Source organism: Ovis aries, chromosome 14 (assembly GCF_016772045.2).
Source record: "Ovis aries strain OAR_USU_Benz2616 breed Rambouillet chromosome 14, ARS-UI_Ramb_v3.0, whole genome shotgun sequence".
Lineage (NCBI taxonomy): Eukaryota > Metazoa > Chordata > Mammalia > Artiodactyla > Bovidae > Ovis > Ovis aries.
Genome location: NC_056067.1, coordinates 51,916,268 through 51,941,124, shown reverse-complemented (window position 1 = coordinate 51,941,124; position 24,857 = coordinate 51,916,268). Strand labels below are relative to the sequence as shown.

At 42.6% G+C, this 24,857-nt stretch overlaps 2 protein-coding genes across 33 annotated transcripts in view; both read right to left on the bottom strand.

Moving 5' to 3' along the window:
* LOC101109384 (zinc finger protein 227) overlaps positions 1–23,551 on the bottom strand; it is a 60,855-nt gene extending 37,304 nt beyond the window's left edge. For 12 of the 32 annotated variants that reach the window (XM_060398644.1, XM_060398649.1, XM_060398650.1 and 9 more), the window contains exons 1-2: positions 9,537–9,731; positions 4,476–4,521 (exon numbers count right to left, since the gene is read on the bottom strand). Coding sequence is in view for 19 of the 32 variants with exons in the window: in XM_015099999.4 (XP_014955485.3) it covers positions 65–191; positions 4,476–4,521; positions 9,537–9,541 (178 nt within the window). In the remaining 13 variants the exon portion in view is untranslated. Of the gene's footprint in view, positions 1–64; positions 192–1,091; positions 1,148–4,475; positions 4,522–9,536; positions 9,732–16,622; positions 16,643–17,591; positions 17,899–19,103; positions 19,268–19,950; positions 20,659–22,565; positions 22,631–23,305 lie in introns of those variants that run through there. The other 20 variants (XM_060398657.1, XM_042232128.2, XM_060398672.1 and 17 more) reach the window with 19 other exon arrangements.
* Positions 11,441–23,551, bottom strand: LOC121816527 (zinc finger protein 234-like). Its single transcript, XM_060398681.1, is given in 7 exon segments — positions 11,441–12,503; positions 12,505–14,299; positions 16,623–16,715; positions 17,592–17,718; positions 19,104–20,658; positions 22,566–22,630; positions 23,409–23,551. Coding segments are annotated over 5 exon segments (2,097 nt in total). The 5' UTR covers positions 19,119–20,658; positions 22,566–22,630; positions 23,409–23,551; the 3' UTR covers positions 11,441–12,436.
* Positions 23,552–24,857: the final 1,306 nt, after the last annotated feature.

The window sequence follows — 24,857 nt, the reverse complement described above, 5'->3', positions numbered from 1 at the left end:
CAAGAACCCCAGAGCCTTGAAACACCAAGGTCACAAGACACTTGCAGAGAAAGGCTGTCCTCACCTACTGAGACCAGGTTCCGGAAGTTCTCCACCATCACATCCTGGTACAGCTTTCTCTGGGCTGAGTCCAGTAACCCCAGCTCCTCCTCTGTGAAGGCCACAGCCACGTCCTTGAAGGTCACTGCCTCCTACAACAAACAATACCAGCTCAATCTTATAGCCAGCGTCCAGTGGAAGAGGGGCAGCACCAGGAAGGAGAGGAGGATGAAAAGAAGTTGCTCTGGCTCCTGTGCAATGTGTAGACTTCTCAGTCCCCTCCTTCCATCCTGCCAACATCACACTGACTTTCCTTAGCCTCACTGCAAGTGCAGCTATGAAGAAGGAAGCTTTGTGTATCTACCTGGTGTTCCCAGTGAACTCAGAAACAAACTCCCTAGAATTCTAACCGCTGCATCCTGAACTAAAAAGCCTTCACTTTTATTTCTGGCCATGCCTTGCAGCTTGTGGGATCTTAAGTTTCCTGACCAGGGATTGAACCCGGGCCATAGCAGTGGAAGTGCAGAGTCTTAACCACTGGACCACCAAGTGAAAGTCACTCAGTTGTGTCTGACTCTTTACGACCCCATGGACTATACAGTCCATGAAATTCTCTAGGCCAGAATGCTGGAGTGGGTAGCCTTTCCCTTCTCCAGGGGATCTTCCCAACCCAGGGACTGAACCCAGGTCTTCTGCACTGCAGGTGGATTCTTTACCAGCTGAGCCATAAAAGGAACTCCCCAAAACACTTCACTTTTTAGTTACAATCGTCGATTGTCCCAGCAACATTTACTAATTTAGGCCCGGCAGTATATGATGGCACCTGCCTCTCACTGAAGTAGGAACCAGGTGAGGAGGAGGGTCATATGAGGGAATTAACCAAAAGGCCATGCCAGGCCTCAGATGAAACCCCTCTTTCTTTCACTGTTTGTCCTTCTCTTATCTAATGGTATACTCTGACTCCAGAATCTTGGTTTTCTGGATAAGTCTGAATTGGTTCCTCATTTTTCACAACCCTTTTATTTAAAACAAAGATAAAACCAAGTACGTACCTCTTTAGACAATTGTTCTCAGGTGTCAATGCAGTGACAAGTGAAGTACCACCTGACTTTTAAAATTAAGGTCGTGGATTATTTTGATCAAAAGGAAAAAAAAAATACTGGGTTAGCCAAAAAGTTCATTTCAGATTTTCCATACCATCATACAGTAATATCTGAACAAACTTTTTGGCCAACCCAGTACAAGATGGAAAAACAAACAAACCAGTAAATAAAACACACACAGGGTCTGATTCAAGCACAGGAAGACAGAATCTCACTCTTGTCATAAGAAAACTAACAACAGTTATTTTTTCTGTGTGAAGAGGCAGTTTGACCCTGCTGTGCCATATTTGGCTATTTTACCAAAAAACATTCAAGGCACCACTTACAAAATATACCACTTCAATTTTGCATATCCAGTATGTCAAGGGCAAAAAGAGGCAATATTTTTCAGAATATATTTTTTGAGAAAAAAGTTAAATCAGGAACATCATCACTGTAATATTCTTAAAACAGTAAAAGTCCTAAACTAAAGGTCTATGAATAAAGAATAGGTTAAAAATAGGTATGTAAGAAAGCTAAGCCTCAAAGAATTGATGTTTTTGAACTGTTGAAGAAGGCTCTTGAGAGTCCTTTGGACTGCAAGGAGATCCAACCAGTCCATCCTAAAGGAAATCAGTCCTGAATATTCACTGGAAGGATTGACGCTGAAGCTGAAGCTCCAATACTATGGCCACCTGATGTGAAGAACTGACTCACTGGAAAAGACCCTGATGCTGGGAAAGACTGAGGCAGGAGGAGAAGGGGATGACAGAGGATGAGCTGGTTGATGGCATCACCAACTCGATGGACACGAATCTGAGCAAGCTCCAGGTGTTGGTGATGGACAGGGAAGCCTGGTGTCCTGTAGTCCATGGGGTCGCAAAGAGTCAGACACGACTGAGCAACTGAACTGAACTCAAGTTTTTGGGAACATGATAAACCAATTAAAAGTGAATGTTGACAGTGAAAGTGAAGTTGCTCAGTCGTGTCCGACTCTTTGCAACCCCATGGACTGTAGCTTATCAGGCTCCTCTGTCCATGGGATTTTCCAGGCAAGAGTGCTGGAGCGGATTGCTATTTCCTTCTCCAGGGGATCTTCCTGACCCAGGAATCGAACCCAGGTCTCCCATATTGCAGGCAGACGCTTTGCCGTCTGAGCCACCATGGAAGCCAAAAGTGAATGTTGCTGCTGCTGTTGCTAAGCCGCTTCAGTCGTGTCCGACTCTGGGCGACCCCATAGACGGCAGTCCACCAGGCTCCCCTGTCCCTGGGATTCTCCAGGCAAGAACACTGGAGTGGGTTGCCATTGCCTTCTCCAATGCATGAAAGTGAAAAGTGAAAGTGAAGTTGCTCAGTCGTGCCTGACTTCACAACCCCATGGACTGCAGCCTACCAGGCTCCTCCATCCATGGGATTTTCTAGGCAAGAGTACTGGAGTGGGTTGCCATTGCCTTCTCCAAAACTGAATGTTCAGTTCAGTTCAGTTCAGTCGCTCCGTCGTGTCTGACTCTTTGCGACCCCATGAATCGCAGCATGCCAGGCATCCCTGTCCATCACCAACTCCCAGAGTTCACTCAGACTCACGTCCTTCGAGTCAGTGATGCCATCCAGCCATCTCATCCTCTGTCATCCCCTTCTCCTCCTGCCCCAATCCCTCCCAGCATCAGAGTCTTTTCCAATGAGTCAACTCTTCGCATGAGGTAGCCAAAGTACTGGAGTTTCAGCTTCAGCATCATTCCCTCCAAAAAAATCCCAGGGCTGATCTCCTTGCAGTCCAAGGGACTCTCAAGCGTCTTCTCCAACACCACAGTTCAAAAGCATCAGTTCTTTGGCCCTCAAGTTTCTTCACACTCCAACTCTCACATCCATACATGACCACTGGAAAAACCATAGCCTTGACTAGACAGACCTTTGTTGGCAAAGTAATGTCTCTGCTTTTGAATATGCTATCTAGGTTGGTCCTAACTTTCCTTCCAAGGAGTAAGCGTCTTTTAATTTCATGGCTGCAGTCACCATCTGCAGTGATTTTGGAGCCCCAAAAAATAAAGTCTGATACTGTATCCACTGTTTCCCCATCTATTTCCCATGAAATCATGGGACCAGATGCCATGATCTTCGTTTTCTGAATGTGGAGCTTTAAGCCAACTTTTTCACTCTCCACTTTCACTTTCATCAAGAGGCTTTTTAGTTCCTCTTCACTTTCTGCCATAAGGGCAGAAACATAAGTGAATGTTAGGTAGCAGTAAATGAGAGAAGTTTTTAAACTGTATCTATGTTATAAATGAACTTCCCTGTAGCTCATATGGTAAAGAAGCTGCCTGCAACGCAGGAGCCCGGGGTTCGATTCCTGGTTTGGGAAGATCCTCTGGCAAAAGGAATGGCTACCTACTCCAGTATTCTTGCCCGGAGAATCCATGGACAGAGGGGCCTGGCAGGCTACAGTCCATGGGGTCACCAAGAATCAGACATGACTGAGCGACTAATATAACGACTACTATGTTTTAAATACAAATACACAGCTATGAATACATATGATGAAGAGATTACAGAAATATAAAAGCAGCTAATTTGTAAGCTGGAAAATATTAAAGTGGAAGATGTTCTTCGTGTCCCTTCATTTTTCTTTTACTTGTGAAATGAAAAATGACGAAATAAAACCAAAATTAAAACCAAAACTAATTACATAAGACAGGAATTTTTTAAAAAGCACACATGGCTCACGAAGGTCCTCACAGGCTTAGACTCTCCTTGGAAGAGAAAAACCCACAGGGAACTACAGTCAGTATTTTGTTATTACAAAATATTTCCCTGTAAGAGAAAAGAATCTGAATATATACATAGATACACACATATATATAACTGAATCATTTTGCTGTACCTGAAACTAACACATTGTAAATCAACTATGAAAGTGAAAGTGAAAGTCACTCAGTCGTGTCCGACTCTTTGGACTATACAGTCCGTGGAATTCTCTAGGCCAGAATAGTGGAGTGGGTAGCCTTCCCCTTCTCCAGGGGATCTTCCCAACCCAGGGATCAAACCCAGGTTTCCCACACTGCAGGTGGATTCTTTACCAGCTGAGCCACAAGGGAAGCCCAAGAATACTGGAGTGGGTAGCCTATTCCTTCTCCAGCGGATCTTCCAGACCCAGGAATTGAACCAGGGTCTCCTGCATTGCAGGTGGGTTCTTTACCAACTGAGCTATAACTGAAGTATAGGGAAGCTATACTTCAGTTAAAAACAAAGAAAGTATCAGGAAAGCTATACTTCAATTAAAAACAAAGAAAAATCCATGTAAAATCTCTGAGTACAAAAGTGGTATTTTTAACAGCAAAAGAGATAAGCTCTACTCACCATGAACATGTTCATCTTCTCTCTCCTTCCAGGGAAGTACAGAGTCCTAGAAGACAGAGGGGGAAAAGAGAAAGACGTCAATGCAAACTGGTTTACAAAAACATGACTAACCCAGGTGGGGCTCACTGTGAATCAGCAAGGCACTCAGTCCTCCAAGTGGCTGCAGCCGAGTGGGCTTGAGAGGGATCCTGCACGGATAGCAGATGCCTCCAAGACCCCTCTCACTAGCTGTTCAGGGAGCAACATGCCCACGTACACACTGGCCCCATCAGCGTGCTGTGGCTTCCACAGTGGTTGTTCTTATTCCAAGGTGTAATCAGAGACCATGTGAGTAAGAGCAGGCTTTGGAGTCAACACGCATGGGCTGAAATCCGGGCCATACCACTCAGTAGCAGTGTCATCTTCGGCAAATTATTAACATTTCTCCGCCTCAATTTTGTCATGAGCAAGTAGGGGAGAACAGGGGTATCCACCTCATGAGGCTGGCGTCAGGCAGAAAGCTCCAAGAACCCCGTCAGGATTTCTGATTTCTCAGCAAAAGCAGATGATACTGTACAATTTGAAATGATCTTATAGATGTGATTTCTAACAACAGAACACTGTCAAATACAGGCAGGTCCCAGGTTGTTGTCCCGAAATGGAAGTTTTTAGAGTTCTGCAAATCTCTGCCTGTATTCCTCATAATTTTGTTACCACAACATTAATATTTAACCTGAAATAGGCAACTTTTTATAAAAGATATAAAAATACACTGTTTCTTTTTAAGCAGGAAGTACCCTTTTGACAATTATGCATAGATGTAAAGAGAACTAATAAAAGCCTGGATTCTGCAACAATAATAAAAAACACCTTGACAGTCCATACCGAAAAATTCCATACAGGAATTATACATAAAGAAATGTTTAAGAAATAAATGGATGAGAAGAGAGAGCTCCTCCCCATTGTAGAACACAAACTAGTAACTGTAGAATGAAAGAGAAAATCATCAACGGGTGGTAACATTTGGAAAAATTTAGTGGGGAGTAAGACAGCCACATTGTTTCAAAATATTAATTGCAAAAAGGACAACAGTTACTTCGCAGACACCTTAACCAAGCACACAAAGCTGAAATCACCAGCTGGAACACACCCACAAACTGACATTTGCTTGGTATGATGCCTTAGAGGGCTGCCTCACCACTTCTGGGGCATCACTGTTAATAATGGGTAACCTGAATCCAATTATGAACAAATATCAGATAAACCAGGGCGTCCCTGGTCGCTCAGTGGTAAAGAATCCACCTGCCAGTGCAGGAGATGAGTTTGGTCCCTGGTCCAGGAAGACCCCACATGTTATGAAGCAACTAAACCCATGTGTCCCAACTGCGGAGCCTGTCTGTGCTCTAGAGCCCGTGAGCCGCAACTCCTGAGTCCTCGAGCTGCAATGACTGAAGCCCACGTGGCCTAGAGCCTATGCTCCACAACGAGAAGCCGCTGCAAGGAGAAGCCCGTGCACAACTAGAGGAACGCCCGTGCAGCAACGAAGACCCAGCACAGCCAAGAATGAATAAATAAATAAATTTATTTAAAAAATGATCATGTATAACCTGAACCTAATTATGAACAAAGGTCAGAGAAACCAAAAAAGAGGGCCCTCCCACAACATAATTTATCAATACTCTTCAAAAATATCAAAAGCCAAAAAGTCTGAGGAATCATTCTGGGCTAAGGAAGACTAATGAAACAAAAGCGAAGTGCAATGCATATAACTGGACTCCTTGAAAAAGAAAAGTGGCTCGCCAAGACTTTATTGGAACCAACAAGGACCGACTGTATAGCACAGGGAAATTATACTCAACATTTTGTAGTAACCTGTAAGGGAAAAGAATCTGAAAAATAAATGAATCACTGTGCTGTGAAATAAACATATTATAGATCAACTAGATTTCAATTTTAAACAAGATCTTAAAGAAAAGGCTAATAAAAAATGTAAATATGGGCTGTGCATTAGATAGTAGTGTGTTACCAATGTCATTAACCTCCTTTTGATCAACTGGCTCTGCAAACGAATAAATAAACAAGCATGATAAAGCCGTGAAAAACCACACTGCACTGAGAACTAGCAACAGAAATGGCTCAAACTTGCTGTTTTCAACTGATCAACAAGAACGGTGTTGAAATGAGAAAAAGACAAGCTGCTCCTTAACACAGACAAAAATAACCAAAGAAGTGGGACTTCCCTGGTAGTCCAGGGGTTGAGAATCCACCTTCCAATTTAGGGGATGTGGGCTGGACCCCTGGTCGGGGAACTAAGAGCCCACATGCTGTGGAGCCACTAAGCCTATTTGTCGAAACTAAGACCTGATGCAGCCACAAGTAAATAATATTAAAAAAACAAACAAACAAAAAACTGTCCTCTCAGCAAACAGAAGTGATGGACCACTTCATTAATAGTGACTCCAGTCCCATTTTGTTTCTTTCATCCACTAGATGCAAATCATTATGATATTCAGTAGTCAAATTGCATCTCCTTCTTGACACCATCCAATCCAGAACAAACCCTCACTGCCTAAAGCTCTCCCCAACTCAGTTAACACAAACCGAAACCGTAGAAGCAGCCATACCGCACGGCCTCCTTACCGGGACACCAGTGCTGCACAGGCGTCCTTGCTGCAGTAAGCTCAAACAAACTGAGCTCTTTGATTACAGGTATGTTCCTGGTGGCTGCTGCCTGGCGGTCACAAATGAGCAACTGAGCAAAACAGAAATAATTGGTGACTCCACATAAAGAGTATATGAGAATTCCTTATACTATTTTTGCAACTTTTCTGTTTGAAATTATTTTTATATTACTAATATTTTAATGAAAATAAAGTTATAGAAAACATATAACAGCATATCAACTATACTCCAATAAATATTTTAATAAATAAAACTTAAAAAGAGAAGCTAAGAAACAGTCATAGTAATAACAATAGTAATAATAGTAGTGGTTCATTGATGATGTCTATGGCAAAAATATCTAGTACAAATTAACAATAACTACCAGTTGATCTTCCCACTTTAGGCTCAAGTACTCTAGTTTACGAGGCTTTCCAGGTGGCTCAGTGGTAAAGAATCCACCTACCAAGCAGGAGACTCGGGTTTAATCCCTGGGTGAGAAAGATCCCCTAGAGAAGGAAAAGGCAACCCATTCCAGTACTCCTGCCTGGAAAATCTCATGGAGAGAGCTGCCTGGTGGGCTACAGTTCATGGGGTCCCAGAGAGTCAGACATAATTTAGCAACTAAACAGCAGCAACAGGACTCTAGCTTAAAAGATAGCAATGAATCTATCCCCAAAAGCCTGGAAGGGATATATCTTCACATCTAATACCCTTCCATTTTGATTCTACACTTGCTAGCTACCTTTTGCTCAAGTCAGGATTTTTTGCAAGGATTCCTGACAAGTGATAATCATTAGTGGGGTAATAAAATCCTCCAACTAAGTAAAGCTCTGCTTTATCCAGCTCAGCTTTATCTGCTACATCCAGCAATTTCCTCGGCCTCAGTTTCCAGACAAGATCCTTTCCTGAGCTTCTCATATTTTCATGTGCAGGGGAGTTACTACAAGATCTTGTTGGAATGCAGACTTCTGGGCCCCCTATGCAGAAATTCTAAATAAGAAGGTCCTGAATGGGGCTCAAGGCTGGGCCTTCCCACCCAAGTGATGCCAATGCTGCTGGTCTGTGGACCACAATTTGAGTAGCAAGGCAGTGTAACCTCAGTCTCAAAGAAAACAGACTCCACTAAACAGACACATAAACAAAGAGTAACCAGACAAAAAGGCACTAAAACATTAACAGCTGTTATCTTTACATCCTAAACTTATGGGTAATTAAAATTTTTCTTTACATCTGCATTTACCGTAATGACTGTTACTTCTGTAATATAAATATTATTTGAAATAAAATAAGTGACCCAGTTGAGAAAACTATCTTAAAATTGATGGACTAGGGAATTCCCTGGTGGTCCCTGGTTAGGACTCGGTACTTTCACTGCCATGGGCCCTGGTTCAATCCCTAGTCAGGGAACTAAGATCCAGCAAGCTGTGTGGTGAGGCCAAAGAAACCACACAAAAAAAACCACAACGAACAAAGAAAAAAACTTCATAGAATAACCTAAACCTTGCTCTCAAGGTCCCCACATTTAAGTCCCAACCTACTTTCGTGAGGAAACTCTAGTCAGTTCCCTATGCTCAACAAGAATATATCAAAGAGATTAGCAAACTAAGGTGTTGGACTCAGCCTGCCTGGGGTTACAACCGCAGCTCTGCTTTTTACTATTCAGGTGAGGATGGGCCAACAGGGTTGTGTTCCCTGGCTCCATCTCCTTCTCTCTAAAGCAGAGAAAACAGCAGTACCGATGCACAGAGCCAGTGCGATGGAAACGTGTTCATCAGCATAAAGCTTTTGGAATGGAACTTAAGTGACCAAGGCATAGTTACAATCATTACTCATGCCCATAGGTTCTACAGTTTATGCATCTTAAACAGAAGAATGCCAAGTTCTACTCCGCTGGGTCTCTGTTGCCTCTTCCTTCGAGTAGTGCTTTTTGAGAAGTCAAGGCTGGGGAAGGAAAGGAGGTTGTGAAATCCCAGGATTGTGTTTGCATCCCCTATATTTCACACCCTCTTGTACCAGCTAGAAGAAACCCTCCCTTTTCTAAACAAGCCGGGAGTCCAGGATAATTCGGCTCCCTGGGCTCTCAGAATCTCACTGTAAGAATCCAGGTGCTTCTGAATTACAGTAGCATTATTAACAATTATGCGTCAGACAACTGTTGACCTTTTGCTATCTCTTTTTTTCTCCAAATACTGTATTAAGAAACCATTGCTTTTATTTCTCTTTTACGGAACAGCAACGGAGGCACAAAAGGGTTAAGCAACTCAGCCAGTGTGACAGTATGAAGCCAGAGTTACCTTCATAAGTGGGAGGTCAGGTTAGAAGTGCAGAAAGCCGGGGAGACCCTCAAATCCCGAGAAGCACGACCTGAGCCCGCCCCATCCCGGGATGCTACCAAACGCCCAGCCCAGGGACACGAACATCATCACCCTTGGCCGTCAGACCTCTGCTTCTAGCTGCTGCTTCGCTTTCTCTCCAAATGAAAGGTCAGGAGATGCTGGCCCCAAGCGCATTTCGGGGGAGTTTGAATGGATCGTGAAAAGCGGACCTGAAACACCATCATCAAGCGAAAGATGGCTGCTACCTCGTCCTCCTGGGGCCGAAGGGCCTACGACTACCCGGAGCTCCTGGACTACACTTCCCAGAATTCCGCGGGGAAGACAGTCGCAGTCCAGCCTTACTATAGCTGCAGTAGACGAGCCTACACGGAGCTTTGGACTACACATGCCAGAATGCAAAGGGAGTGCGTGTGGGCCCTCCACACTACCGCCCTCTTGGACTACACTTCCCGCGAAGGTCAGAGCGGAAAACCGTCAAAGCCTCGCCCCCTGATGAGGAAGTGGCTAGTTCCCCTAGTTTTCACTTCCCTTAACCCCTAAGGTCTCAGGCAAATGTCTTGCCAGTCTACCGCGTCAGCCTTAGAACAGGGTTGCAAGCTTAGAAGCACTTTGGACATGTCCAAGGGCCTAAGTGACATAAATGCATTACCAGCCACAGAGGCTTCCTGGTAAACCCCAGAGTTTTACTGTTGAAATAAGAGAAGGAAACTGGGCTTTCTTTGGAATGGGCTATAGTCAAAAGTCAAAATACCTCAATACCTGAAATGTGACCAAACATGCTTTGTCCTTACTGGTTCCACACCGAGGGTCCTCTGTTGTAATTCTGTGTTCCCTCCTCACGCACATCTTTTCAACAGTAAAAGTGAAAGTCGCTCAATCCTGTCCGACTCTTTGCGACCCCATGGACTATACAGTCCGAGGAATTCTCCAGGCCAGAATACTGGAGTGGGTAGCCTTTCCCTTCTCTGGGGGATCTTCCCAACCCAGGTTTCCCACATTGCATTTTGTGGAATTTTGTGGATTCTTTACCAGCTGAGCCACACATGTAAAGAATCTGCCGGCAGTGCAGGAGATGGGGTCAATACTGGGTGGGAAAATCCCCTGGAAGAGGGCATGGCAACACACTCCAGTATTCTTGCCTGGAGAATTCCATGGACAGAGGAGCCTGTCAGGATACAGTCCACAGGGTCGCAGAGTCAGATTCCACTAAATGTATATCTACTTTGTTTCCAGCTACTGAATTTGCCCTCTCCATGTTATGTATTTAAAGTACAGCATAAAGATTCAATGGTTGAAACATCAATTTATCTGTGTATGCAAAACAATCAGATTTTTTTTTTTAATTTTGAAATTGGCTTCTGGGATCCTATCGTAATTTTTGATCTTTATATGCCTTATGACAATAGAGAACAATCATTATGAGGTGTTAACTACAAGGGATATTTAGTAGTAATTTTTTCAAATTCTATTGTAATTTCTTGCTTTGGTAGTACTAGTCAATGAAAAAACCATAACATGAAATTATAAAATGAAAAAAATACCACAAAATGCTCCTAACTAAGGAAAACCACTATGGAAGAGTATGCCTTTACACACGATCTTATGCATGTCTACATACATGCACACACATACATGCACACACACACAGATTCGATTATAATCTGAAGGTTACAATCTGTGACCTCTCAAAGCCCATATTGTGTATCTCTTGCCATTATATTTGCCATAATTTTAATGGCTTCAGATTAATATACAAATATAGCAAAACTCAAATTCCTACAGCTGTACACTTATTTCCATTAAAAAAATTCAGTGACATCATTGATGTGATGCTTATCTTTTTCGTATCTTAACCTCATAGTCAAAAGTATTCAATTATATGAATTTGAGATCAAAGAGATATATAACCTATATACTGATAAGTACTCCTTCCCCAAAACCATGCTTTACTGCTAACCAGTAGGTCAAAGGACATAAATGTCAATCTTGCCTCAATAATACATTTAATAATTTTATCAAATTCCTACAAGTTTCCTGGGTATTTTCTTCATGGATGTGTGTGAAGAATATGGCATAGCCTCTACCTGAGAAGTTTTGACAGAAGAAATGCTACAGTTCTTAGTAAACAAACATTTCAAAGTCTGGATAAAAATGCAGGGAATTAGAAATCAGTAAGTTCAAGGTCGACCAACAAAATTTTTTCTAGTGACAATTTTTGTGACATTTTCAAAATGTTACAGTAAATCCCACCTTAACATTGAGTGACTCACAAAAAAATCAATTGTAAAGTATGCAGTTACCTATTGTTGCAAAGTTAGTAACATTTTCAGTTTGTACTGTCAGGGAAAAAAATCACAAAACAGTTCAATTTTATATTAGACACCATCCTTGGAAAGCTAGACAGGGCCTCAGAAAATAACCCTACTTGAGAACAGAGGCTGTGGAAGGCAAGGAGCCAGCTGCAATAGGCTCATATCATATTAATACTGCAGATTACAATATCAAGCGGTTTTCTATACTTCAACAAATGATCACTTTCTGAATTAAATTTACTTGGTAGGTTTCCTCCCCTGAAACAATTTTCATATAGTGTACATTTCCCCCTTTTGGTTTATTTAACATACATGAGCTGAGCACACCTACAAGCAAGAGTCGATGTTAAGGTTGTGTAGATTCAGCATCCAAGTCCCTGCCCTCATGGAGCTCACATTCTCCTGGACATCAGTTTTGACAAGCCCATCCTTACACTTTCATTAAGGCAAGACCAAACTCTTCCTCTCTAAGTGCTATCTCCCTAAGTGGTATCTGACGAATGTCAAAGTTCTGAATGCAATCCTTACTGCACCAGTCAGAGGAGGTTTCTGCTGTGGTCTGGTGAACACTGGGATATGTTCAGCTACTGCTTCAACACGCAATACCTTCCCTCCTATGAGACCTGACACTTGCAAGAATTCAGGGTTGCACATGAGTTTTTTGAAATAATCATTTTGTGGAACTTCTTTCCTTTGACAGTTCCCTGATGTTCTTACCACTCTCATCACTTTCATATATCTCCAGTATGAAGTTTGTGATGACTTACAAGATTGGAGCGCCAACTGAAGCTCTTACCACACACCTCACACTTGTAAGGTTTCTCCCCTGTGTGGACTCGCCTGTGATACTGAAGCTGTGAAGACCGACTGAAGACTTTACCACACACGTCACATCTGTAGGGCTTCTCTCCAGTGTGGACACTCTGATGAAGCTGAAGACTTGAGGCCTGACTGAAGTGCTTCCCACACTCCCCACACTTATATGGTTTCTCTCCTGTGTGGACCCTCTGATGCATGTCGAGGTTCAGGCTCCACTTGAAGCCCTTCCCACACTCCTCACATTTGTATGGCTTCTCTCCAGTGTGGACTTTTTGGTGGGCTTGAAGGTGTGAACTCCGACTGAAGCTCTTGCCACACTTTTCACATTTGAATGGCTTTTCTCCACTGTGGACTCTCTGATGGGTCAGAAGATGAGAGGCCTGACTAAAGACTTTTCCACACTCCTCACAATTGTACGGTTTCTCTCCAGTGTGGACTCTGCAGTGAATTTTAAGATCTGCTCTACGACTGAATCCCTTCCCACACTCTTCGCATTTGTATGGTTTCCCACCAGTATGGATCAGCTGGTGGATCTGAAGTCGTGAACTCTGATTGAAGCCCTGCCCACACTCCTCGCACTTGTAGGGTTTCTCTATGCTGTGGGCCTTCTGATGGATTTTAAGATACGAACTCTGACGAAAGCCTTTCCCACATACCTCACATTTATAGGGTTTCTCTCCTGTGTGGACGACCAGATGAACTTGATAATGGATTTTCATCCTGAAGGTCTTCCCACACTCATCGCATCTGTATGGTTTCTCTCCTGTGTGGACTCCCTGATGGGCTTGAAAACTTGAACTGTAAATGAAGCCCTTACCACACACTTTACATACATATGGTTTCTCTCCGGTGTGAATTCTTCGATGGGCCTGAAATTGTGAAGGTTGAATGAAGCATTTACCGCACTCCTCACATTTATAAGGTTTCTCTCCTGTGTGGACCCTCTGGTGGATATGCAGATTTGAGCTACAAGTGAAACACTTGCCACACTCCTCACATTTGTATGGTTTCTCTCCAGTGTGGACCATACAATGACTGTTAAGTGCTGATCTGCGGCGGAAGTTCTTACCACATATATCGCATTTGAACGGCTTCTCCCCAGTGTGGATTCTCTGATGTTCCTGAAGATGTGAAGCATGAATGAAAGCCCTTCCACATTTGTCACAATTGTAAGGTTTCTCTCCCGTGTGTAATTTACAATGAACAGTAAGTGTTGATCTACGACTGAAGCCTTTCCCACACTGCTCACATCTGAATGGCTTCTCTACAGTGTGGACTTTCTGATGAATTTGCAACTGTGAACTCTGGCTGAATTCCTTGCCACACTCATCACACTTATAGCGTTTCTCTCCCGAGTGAACTCTCTGATGAATGCGAAGTGCTGAGCTGTAACAGAAGCTTTTTCCACACTCACAACATGTATGAGACTTCTCTCTGGAGTGAATTTGTTGATGAAGATCAAAGTTGGAGAGATCACCAAAAGATTTTGTACATTCATTACACTGAGAAGGTGTCTGGCCTGTGTGAATTACAGATAGTCCTGCCCCATTCTGGCTAGGTGAGTCACGTTGTTGGCGGAATTCAGAACGTTTTATCCTGGAGTCTTGCCACCTGGTTAAGTCACTTGCAATGTGTTTCCAGATCTGCCAGCAGGAAAGCTCTTCATGTGGTCCTACTTCTGAAATAGTCTCCATCTCACTTTGGATCTTTTCTTCTGCAAAGACACAAAATTCAGAGATGTGGACAACTGAAGGTTCTGTTCACTGTTTTCAAGATTTCACATTTGGGAGAGAGTATGAGACGTGAATGAATCCAGAGAATGTTCAGTTTATCTCTTCCTTTGTGTGTCATGTGCTCTGGTTTGCATGCCAACGGAAACCACGTGGTGGTCCAGGTCGCTCCTACCCACCACCACTAAGCGTAGCAAAACCCACTGGTGTGAGCTTCCTCCATGAGGTGCGAGTTAGATGTCAAAAATTTAACTTGAAAAATTGATAATTAGATTCAAACTGTTCACCTATAGACACTTTCTATTGGATTCAAAGGCAGTGTAGAATCTCAGATAGTAAACTTTATAGTTAGTAAATGATGCAGACAAAAAAGTTATATAGATAATAAAATATGAATCAACTAGAACTTTAAGGGAATGCAATAACTTTTTTTGTAAACAAAACTTGGAAGCAACTAAGATGCCCTTCAGCAGGTGAATGTATAAATAAAAAGTATGGTACTTCCACACAATGGAATATTATTCAGTGCTAACAAGAGATGTACTACCAAGCCAGAAAAAGATGTGGAGGAAATGTAAATACGTATTTCTAAGTTTCTAAATAGAAGCCAATCTGACAAGCATACATACTGTATAATTCCAACTATACGACATTCTGGAAAATCCAGTGCAGCCAAATAAAATAAAGTAAATAAAAATAAATATTTAAAAAGAAAAAAGAACCAGTATCATCATCAACAGGAAAGGGGTCGTCACATGAAATACCTGTGAAAGTGATACATATAAATCTCCAACACCTGAAATGCAGGTTTTGGTTATGACAAAGCATGCATTTCTTACCATGGTTCGTGTTTTACCAAACAAACAAACAAACAAAAAAAAAAACTCAACAACTGAGTCTAACTTCTTGAGTTACTTTGCTGCACAGCAGAAATTAGCACAACACTGTAAATCAACTATTCTTCAATTTAAATTAAAGAAAAAAAGGAAAGAAATTAAAATAGAAAGGAACTGGGAAAATTAACTAAATTTTAAAAACTAAAAGGAAGAAAAAAAAGAAAGTAATCAGATAGGCAATCATCAAAAGACAAAAAATGCTCTGCAGCCTCCTTCCTTCACTCTGGTTTTTACATGACCTATAATTATCCCCTTCACACTGAGAGAAATAGAGCTCTCCCGTCCCATCCATCAAACCTACACAGAGTCAACAAATATTTACAGATGCCTGCCACATACTGGGCTGCTCCGGGTACTCAAGACAGACAAAACTCCACACTCCTGGTGATCACACTCCAATGCAGAGAAAGGGGTGATAAACAAGCAAAGTCTGTGAGATCCAGTAAGATGCAGAATGAGGAGAGAAAAGGGAGGATAGAATTTTACACAGGGTGGTCAGAGAGGGCCTCTCTCATGATGTTGGAACTGAGCGGAGACCTGAAGGCAGAAAGGGAGGGAGCTGGAAGACCAGAGGTAGAAGAGTAGGTCTGGCGGAGTTAAGGGCTCATACGTGGAAGTATCTGCTGTGATCACAGTAACTGTCCCCCAAAGAACTCACATCCTGGTTTTCGGAGCCTAGACTATGTCAGATTATGTGGCAAAGGGGAATTAAGATTGCAGACAGGATTGAGGCTGCCGATTAGCTGACCTTAAAATGTAAGTCCATCCTCTACTTTGGGGTGGAGTGGGAGGCTCAATGCAATCAAAAGTCTCCTACGAAGCAGAAGTGTGATGCAGGAAAAAACCAGAAGAGGGACACGTGACAAGGGAGGACGGGGCAGAGAGAAGCGATGTCGCTAGCTGTGAAGCTTGAGGAAGGTGGCCACGAGCCACCGGAAAGGCAAAGACACAGATTCTCCCCCAGAACCTCCAAAGTGAAACCACACCACACCTCTGACCTCTGGAAGTGTAAGATGTTCAACATGTGTTGTGTTAAGCTATGGTGTTTGCAGTGATTTTTTCAGGCAGCTGCAGGTGATACAGCATCCCTGGCGAGTCTGAGCCTGGCGTGGTGTATGGCATGGGTGGGAGACAAAGAGTGAGAGGAAAGGAATCAGAGAGACAGTGCGGGACCATAAGCAGATCCTGGAGAACTGCAGAAGCCACTTTAAGAGGTTTAACTTTAAGAAAATATGAAGCTATAAAAGATTTGGAAGAGAGGAATGGCAGTCTTTCCTAAGCATCGCTCTTGGCTGCTACTTGGAAAACAGACTATAGGAGGGGCAGGGCAACCAGTACAAAGGTGTTAAAGAAGAGAAGTAAAAACACATGGGAGGGCTTCTCTAAGGACCCCCATCTGCCTGGTTCTTACCTGACTTTCCTTCTCTTTGGGTTGCTGTCTTCACCACCCAAAGCCTTTTTTCCTTTTCTAAGTGAAATATATCATGTCTGAAGGGGTGACACCCTGTGAACATGCAGAGTAACATTTTAAATGAACACACACTGTGTGGCTGATTCACGTTGACATGTGGTAGAAACCAACACAATACTGTAAAGCAATTATCCTTCAATTAAAAATGAATAAATTTAAAGTCAGAAAAACAGAAGAGAAAATGAATACACTAACAGTACAATTTACTGGAAATTAAGATTCCTGCATTTAATGTTGATCAATGAGTCAAAACGAGGGTAATTAAAATATTTTTAAGAAAACATGACCTATTTGAAAAAATATTGGAACTTCTTTGATGGTCTAGCAATTAGGACTCTGAGTTTCTATGCAGGAGGCACGGGTTTGATCTCTGATCAGGGAACTAAGATCCCTCATGGCCCAAGGTGCAGTCAAAAAGTTAAAAGGAAAACACAAAAAAAACCCCAAAATACCAATATTTCAAGACCTGGACACATAAATACAGTAAGTATTACAGAAACCAATTTCTCACCAGTGCCTATTTTAATTAAATCTCCCCTCACTGGTTCTTATATGACACACAATTGGCCAGAGTTTTTCCTGCAATGTATTCCATTCTTCCTGACGAATTCTGATATTTTTCTCTCTCATTTTGTTAAAAAGCTTTGGTATAAAAGTCAGGTCCCCAAATGCCATTTCAATACCCCAAAAGCCTTCCACATCTGAGACACAAAGCCAAACCAGGGAGATGACCTTGTCAGAAAAGGTGCCTGGGACCTCTCTGGTGGTCCAGTGACTAAGACTCTGCACTCCCAATGCAGGGGGCCTGGGTTTGATCCATGGTCAGGGAACTAGATTCCACATACCGCGACTAAGACTTGAAGCAGCCAAGTACATATTTTTTAAAAAAGAAAGGGTGCCTGTCCTCACCCACTGAGACCAGATTCCGGAAGTTCTCCAGCATCACATCCTGGTACAGCTTCTTCTGAGCCGAGTCCAGCAGCCCCAACTCCTCCTCCGTGAAGGTCACAGCCACATCCGTGAAGGTCACTGCCTCCTACAACAAACAATCTCAGCTCAATCTTACAACCAGTGTCCAGTGGAAGAGGGACAAAGCCAAGAAGAGGTGGACGCTGAGAAGATATTCTGGCTCCTGTGGAAATGTGTAGACTTCCCAGTCCCCCTCCTTCTGTCCAACACCATACACTGACTTTCCTCGGCCTCCTCGGAAGTGTGGCTATGGAAAAGAAAGGATGGGTGACATGTGAGTTCAGATTCTGAAGGACTTCAGTCAATCTGTACACTTCCCAGCCCTTCTTCTATCTTGCCGGTGCCACACACTGATTTTCCTCAGCCTCAGTGGCTTCCTCAGTGATTCTCCTTCCTCAGTGGCAACAGACTGACTGAAGTCCCTCAGAATCTGGACTCACTTCCTACTCACCCTCTCCACCTTCTTGGCACTTTCCCTTTTCAAGTAGCCACTGATTGTAAGATGGACATTACATGTGTCTGGTGTTATACCAACTTTTTTAAAAAATATATTTATTTATTTATTTGACTGAACCAGGTTTCAGTTGCGACATGCAAACTTTTAGTTGGGGTATGTGGGACCTAGTTCCCTGACCAGGGATTGAACTCAGGCCCCCTGCATTGGGAGTATGGAATCTTAGCCACTGGACCACCAGGAAGTTTCCCCAAATCTTTTTCACAAACTAAAATCCCACAAACCATGTGGTGCATCAAAAAAAAAAAAAAAAAAAAGAGAGAGAGACAGAGAAAGAAAGAAAGAAGAGCTGTGCCATGCTGTTATTTGGATATTCTACCTAAGAAACATCCAACACAACACAGATCAAATGTACTCTTTCTATATTGAATGCATAGTACATCAAGGACAATACCGACATTGTTTTCAGAACTGATTTGAGGGGAAAAGGTATCATGGAAGAAAGCTGTCACTTAAGTGTTGCCTAGAACAGTCAAATTTGTAAACCACCTAAATGTCTACAGGTGGAAAGTAGTCAAAAATAAAAAGGCGCCCCCCCCCAAAAAAAAGGTGTATCAATACAGTGGCAAATGTGAAGTACCCATTTTAAAAAAATATACAATATTAAAGGAACAAAGTCATAATTTAAAGTTAGATGTATACCATAAATACAAATACAGTTATAAATGCACATGAGGAAAAGACAAAGAGAAAATAAAAACAGTTAGTTTGCCAGTAGGGAAGTAATGAAATGGGAGAGTTATTCATTTCTAGTCATTTTTCTACTCCATAAAATATATAATAATCACATAAAATAAAAACAAACACAAAGAAAACTCAAGAAGGACAATGCAATGTCTCCCGTGTCTCCTGTTCTGCTTGAGTCATCCCGAAACAAACGTGTAACAATCTGAGCAATGAGATGGAACTTTAAAGTGAGAAAGGCAGGTGCTACTCACCTTGAATGTGGTCATGTTTCCTCCTGTGCCTAGGGATGGGCACAGTCCTGAGTTATACAGGTTCTAGGAGGTCAGAACTGTCTGAGGGAGTTCTGAGAGTCTGAGAAGGCAGAAAAAGACACGAAAGAGTAGCTTGGGTCACTGCTCATCCACACAGATGCTTCCTGTGAAAAGAGTGCATGAACGTTCACAGCAGCATTACTCATAATAACCTAGAACTGGAAACAACTGGAATGTTGGCCTATGTGTGAATGAACAAACTGTGGTATATTCATACAATGGAATATTATGCACAAATGAAAATGAATCCAGTACCGATTATGCTACAACATGGGTAAACCCTGCAAATGCTATGGAAAGCAAAAGAAGACAGACACAAAAGACTACATACTGTATGATTCTATTTGTATGAAATGTCTAGAATAGGCAAATCTATGGAGACAGAAAGTATGTTAGCGGTACCCGGGGTTTCTGGGGAGAGAATGGGGGTTAACTAAGGAATCCAACTGCAGAAATGAAAATGTTCCAAATTATTATGGTGATAGTTATACTGCTGAGCAAAGTTACTAAAAATCATTCATCTGTACACCTGAAATGGGTGAATTCTATGACACACATATTTCAGGCTGGTCAAAGTAAATGTTTCTTAATCTACATGTCATTTAGATTTTCAATATGTATTTATGGCTTGAGTCAATACTAATATTTATATATGAATGAATAAATAAATAAGTAGGGAAGGAGAAGCTTCTCTTTACAGTACAATGTAAATTAATAAACATATCTCCCTATTAAAAAACTTTATTAATTAAAAAAGGTTACAATGAAGAAATCTGACAGACATTACCTGAGCCTAGTAAACAAAGCTGAGTTTACTAATATAGGGATATACTGATATCCTCTGGCTCCAGCTATGTTGCAGTGACAAGGACACCTCACCACTTCTGTGGAATCCCTGCCAACAATGCATAATCTGAACTTAAAAATGGAAAACATCAGACGAACCCCAAATGAAGAACTTTCTCCAAAATAACTTGACTCTATACACCCCCCAAAACCTAGCCGGCATATTAAAAAGCAGAGACATTATGCTGCTGACAAAGGTCCATCTAGTCAAAGCTATGGTTTTTCAAGTAGTCATGTATGGATGTGAGAGTTGGACCATAAAGAAACCTGAGCATCAAAGAATTGATGCTTTTGAACTGTGGTGTTGGATAAGGCTCTTGAGAGTCTCTTGGACAGAAGGAGATCAAATCCATCAATCCTAAAGGAAATCAACCCTGAAAATTCACTGGAAGGACTGATGCTGAAGCTGAAGCTCCAATACTTTGGCCACCTGATGCGAAGAGCCGCCTCATTGGAAAAGACCCTCATGCTGGGAAAGATAGAAGGCAGGAGGAGAAAGGGACGACAGAGGATGAGATGGTTGATGGCATCGCTGACTTGATGGCATGAGTTTGAGCAAGCTCCAGGAGCTGGGGATGGACAGGGAAGCCTGGCATGCTGTCCATGGGGTCATAAAGTCAGACACGACTGAGCGACTGAACTGATACTCCTACAAAATATCAAGAACAAAAAAGACAAAGGTTGTAGAATCATTCCACATTAAAGAAGAACATTAAGAAAAGTATGAGAAAAATTCTGTAAAATGTTTATTAACAAAAAATACGACATAAGGCAAAAAATTGGACTTTGAACTGGGGAAAAACCAGTTATGAAGACTCTTAGTTAAAAAAAATAACAAAATACAAGACTGTGGATTATTCAATAGCACATTATCCAATATGCTATCTGGCATTACTTACTTATGACTAACTTAATAGACACTTGCTAGATAAAACACTATTCTTTAGTATAATATCTAACATTACAAGTATGTGACGCTAAAATTCTACAATCAATCTTTCTGAAATCCCTCTTACCAAGACACCTCCTGATTTCATGGTATGTGGGCTTCCTTCATGCAGAAAGTTAAGATAAGCTGTCATTGAATACAAGTAACTTCCTGGTGTTATTTGGATGATGGAGGTACAGAGCAGATGGGCAAAATGTAAACAATTGGTCAATTTGGGTAACAGGTATATGAGAGCTCCTTATACTATTTTTGCAACTTTTCCACAGTTTTAACATTATATAAAGATAAAATAGCCTTAAAAATAAAAAAACAGTCATAGGAATGGCAATAATGAAAACAGTAAGACTAATTATGAAATTATATGGAAGTTCATTAGTTTATTCTTTCTTATCGGGGTTTGGAAATTCCCATAGTTAAAACACATAAGGGGAAAACCATTGAGAATGGCGTGATTAAAAAAAAAATCTGTAAAATGTTTATAGACAAATATACAAAAAGAGCCACTAAGCAAAAACATATTAGAAGCTTAACAGTTGTTATCATTACACCCTGGATTAATGAGTAATAAAGAAATTTTTTCTCTCAAATTTCTTAATTCCTGAATGCTCCACAATAAGAGTCTGTAAGAATAAGAAATATTATTCACAACAAGGGAAACAAAATAGTTGACAATGACTTTAAAAACTCACGGGAAAGTCCAAACCCATCTATTTGATTTAAGGCCCTTCATGATCAATTCCTAACTATGATGCCTGATTCCACCTGGTTCCTAAGCCTTAAGGACTAAAAGACTATGAACTCAAGCTCTGGACTAACTGCCTGAATTTCAACCTCAATTAAGCCCCCTGACTTGGTGGGTGACTATGGGCACATAATTTACAGCACTCTGAGTATCAATCTCATTTTACAGAAGGGGGGAAAAAAGCAACATTTCTGTTCAGAGTCATAGTGTGGCACAATGTATTTATTTGTGTAAAGCCCTCATCATTGGCAAAGAAGACAATGGCACCCCACTCCAGTACTCTTGCCTGGAAAATCCCATGGACAGAGGAGCCTGGTAGGCTACAGTCCATGGGGTCGCAAAGAGTAGGACACAACTGAGCGAGTTCACTTTCATTTTTCACTTTCATGCATTGGAGAAGGAAATGGCAACCCACTCCAGTGTTCTTGCCTGGAGAATGCCAGGGACAGGGGAGCCTGGTGGGCTGCCGTCTATGGGGTCACACAGAATCGGACACAACTGACACGACTTAGCAGCAGCAGCAGCTCATCATTGGGGCTTCCCTGGTGTCTCAGAGGGTGAACAATCTGCCTGTAATGCAGAAGACCAGAATCGGATCCCTGGGTCAGGAAGATCCCCTGGAGAGAAGAGAAAGGCTACCCATTCCAGTATTCTTGCCTGGAGAATTTCATGGACGGGAGGCCGAAGGGCTATCGTCCATGGTGTCGCAAAGAGTTGGACAGGACTGAGCAACTAATACTTTCACTCACTGAAGTTAACGGTTAAGGGTTAATTGTTATCAATGCCCATGTCAAATTACACATCGGACACATTCTCTGATTGATGTAACCGTCATTGTAAGAGAAAAATATCAAGTCCTACTCACGTGGAGCTTTGCAGTTAGTAGCCCAGGAGTCACTCCTACCTCCTGTAGTTCTTTTTGAGGTCACACTGGGGAAAGAAAGAATGCTAGGAAATGCCAGGACAGAGCCCTCATCCTCGTTAAAAGTTAAAGCCTCCCGTCCCTCCGAGCAGTTTGGAACCTTCTCTTCCGAGTCCCAAGGGGTGCAGAATGACCCAGTGTCGCACAGAGATAGAAAGAAGGGTAAGGGTCACTGGAGGTGGATCTCTGATGCTAACCCGGGTACCTGATCATTCTTTGAGAAATTAACAGCAAGGAAAAATCACCATTCACTATTTGCCAGGAATCGGCTAAGACTTTTATTTGTATCGCCTCTTTCCAAAACAAAAAGTAATGGGTGTCTCAGGCGATAAAGAATCCTCCTGCAAAGCGGGAGATCTGGGTCCATCCCTGGATTGGGAAGATCCTCTGGAGGAGGGCATGCTAACAGTATTCTTGCCTGGAGAATCCCATGGACAGAGGAGCCTGGAGGGCTACAGTTCATGGGATGGCAGACACGACTGAGCGACTAAGCACACACACACAGCCACACAGACACAGACACAGACACAGACACAGACACACACACACAGAGACACACACACACACACACACACACACACACACGAGGCACAGGGAGATTAACTCCCCACATGAGGAAGTAGAAGCGCGCGTGGAAAGTTGAGAGGAGGAACGGGCTATCCCAAAGCCACGGAAACTCTTACTCTAGGAGATATGCGAGGGGAGCTGGTCCTCTCTCAGAGTCTCCAGAATACCCCAACCGCTCCGCCTAGGGGAACGCACACTAACGCATTTGCTCCTCCGCACCTGCACTCTCCGCCGAGGATTCTTTTCCCCTAAGTCGATTGCCAGGTAATTGCACATCCCATGCATGGATCCAGGAAATTTGGAAGGGCAAGCAAGACGCGGAACTGACAAGCCCGCCCCACGGAAGAGACACCAGCAACCTCACTCTGAACGGAAGTCCTAGGAGTTCGCGGGGCGTCTAGACTACACTTCCCACAATTCATCAGATTTCCCCTTCCTGAGCGGCAGTGCAAGTAACTAACAGTGTCAGAACTACACTTCCCCGAATGCCGAGGGACACTAACCAGAGTCTCACTTTCCAGGAAGAAGTGTTGAAACTCCAAGGAGCTCCTTGACTACACTTCCCCAAATTCCACAGCGGAAAGAATCCCACAGTCCCGAATCCCGGGGTGCTAATGAGGTTTCCTGCACGGAGTCTGTTACTTTCCTTGAGTTCCCCAGTGAAAATATTCCATAGACAAGACTTTCTGAAATCAAAATGTCTCCCAATTATGGCAGGAGTATTGTTGGACAAGGAACAAGTAGGGAGATACAATCTACAAGATATTAACTACTTAGGGGACACAAGGTGATTGAATGTAGGTTCATTTTAGTGTAATCTGATGTTACCAGGCTAAAGCTGTGAGGTAAAAGAATAGGCAAAGAGGAATGATTTGGGAGGGGCAATGAGGAAGGAAGAAGGTAGCAGTGCCAACTCCAGACCCTGTGGTACCACTGCTTAGGAAAAACAAGCTTGACAGGGCCAAAATGGAAGCTTGTCCTCATGGAAAAGTGCTCTTCCCTCACCTAAACTTTTCACTGAAGTTGATATGATCCCTACTTTGGATGTGAAAACACCAAATTTCAGAAAGTTAAGAAATTGTCTGCTATCTCAATGCAAGCATCATTGCTGAAGAGCTGGGCACCGGAGTCACTGTCCTTTCAAAAGCCTATGATTTAATGCCAGAGCACTGAGGAGGATTCTATTGGTGAGGGAGGATGTTTATATTAATATGAAATGTGCTATTTATTATATTAAATATTGATATTTTCTGGTTAAAATCTTTATTATAGGTAGTAATTTTAAAACCTATGTTCAGTTCAGTTCAGTTCAGTTGCTCAGTCGTGTCTGACTCTTTGTGACCCCATGAATCACAGCACGCCAGGCCTCCTTGTCCATCACCAACTCCCAGAGTTCACTCAAACTCATGTCCATTGAGTTGGTGATATCATCCAGCCATCTCATCCTCTGTCGTCCCCTTCTCCTCCTGCCCCCAATCCCCCTCAGCATCAGGGTCTTTTCCAATGAGTCAACTCTTCGTGTGAGGAGGCCAAAGTATTGAGGTTTCAGCTTCAGCATCAGTGCCTACAATGAACACCCAGGACTGATCTCCTTTAGAATGGACTGGTTGGATCTCCTTGCAGTCCAAGGGACTCTCAAGAGTCTTCTCCAACACCACAGGTCAAAAG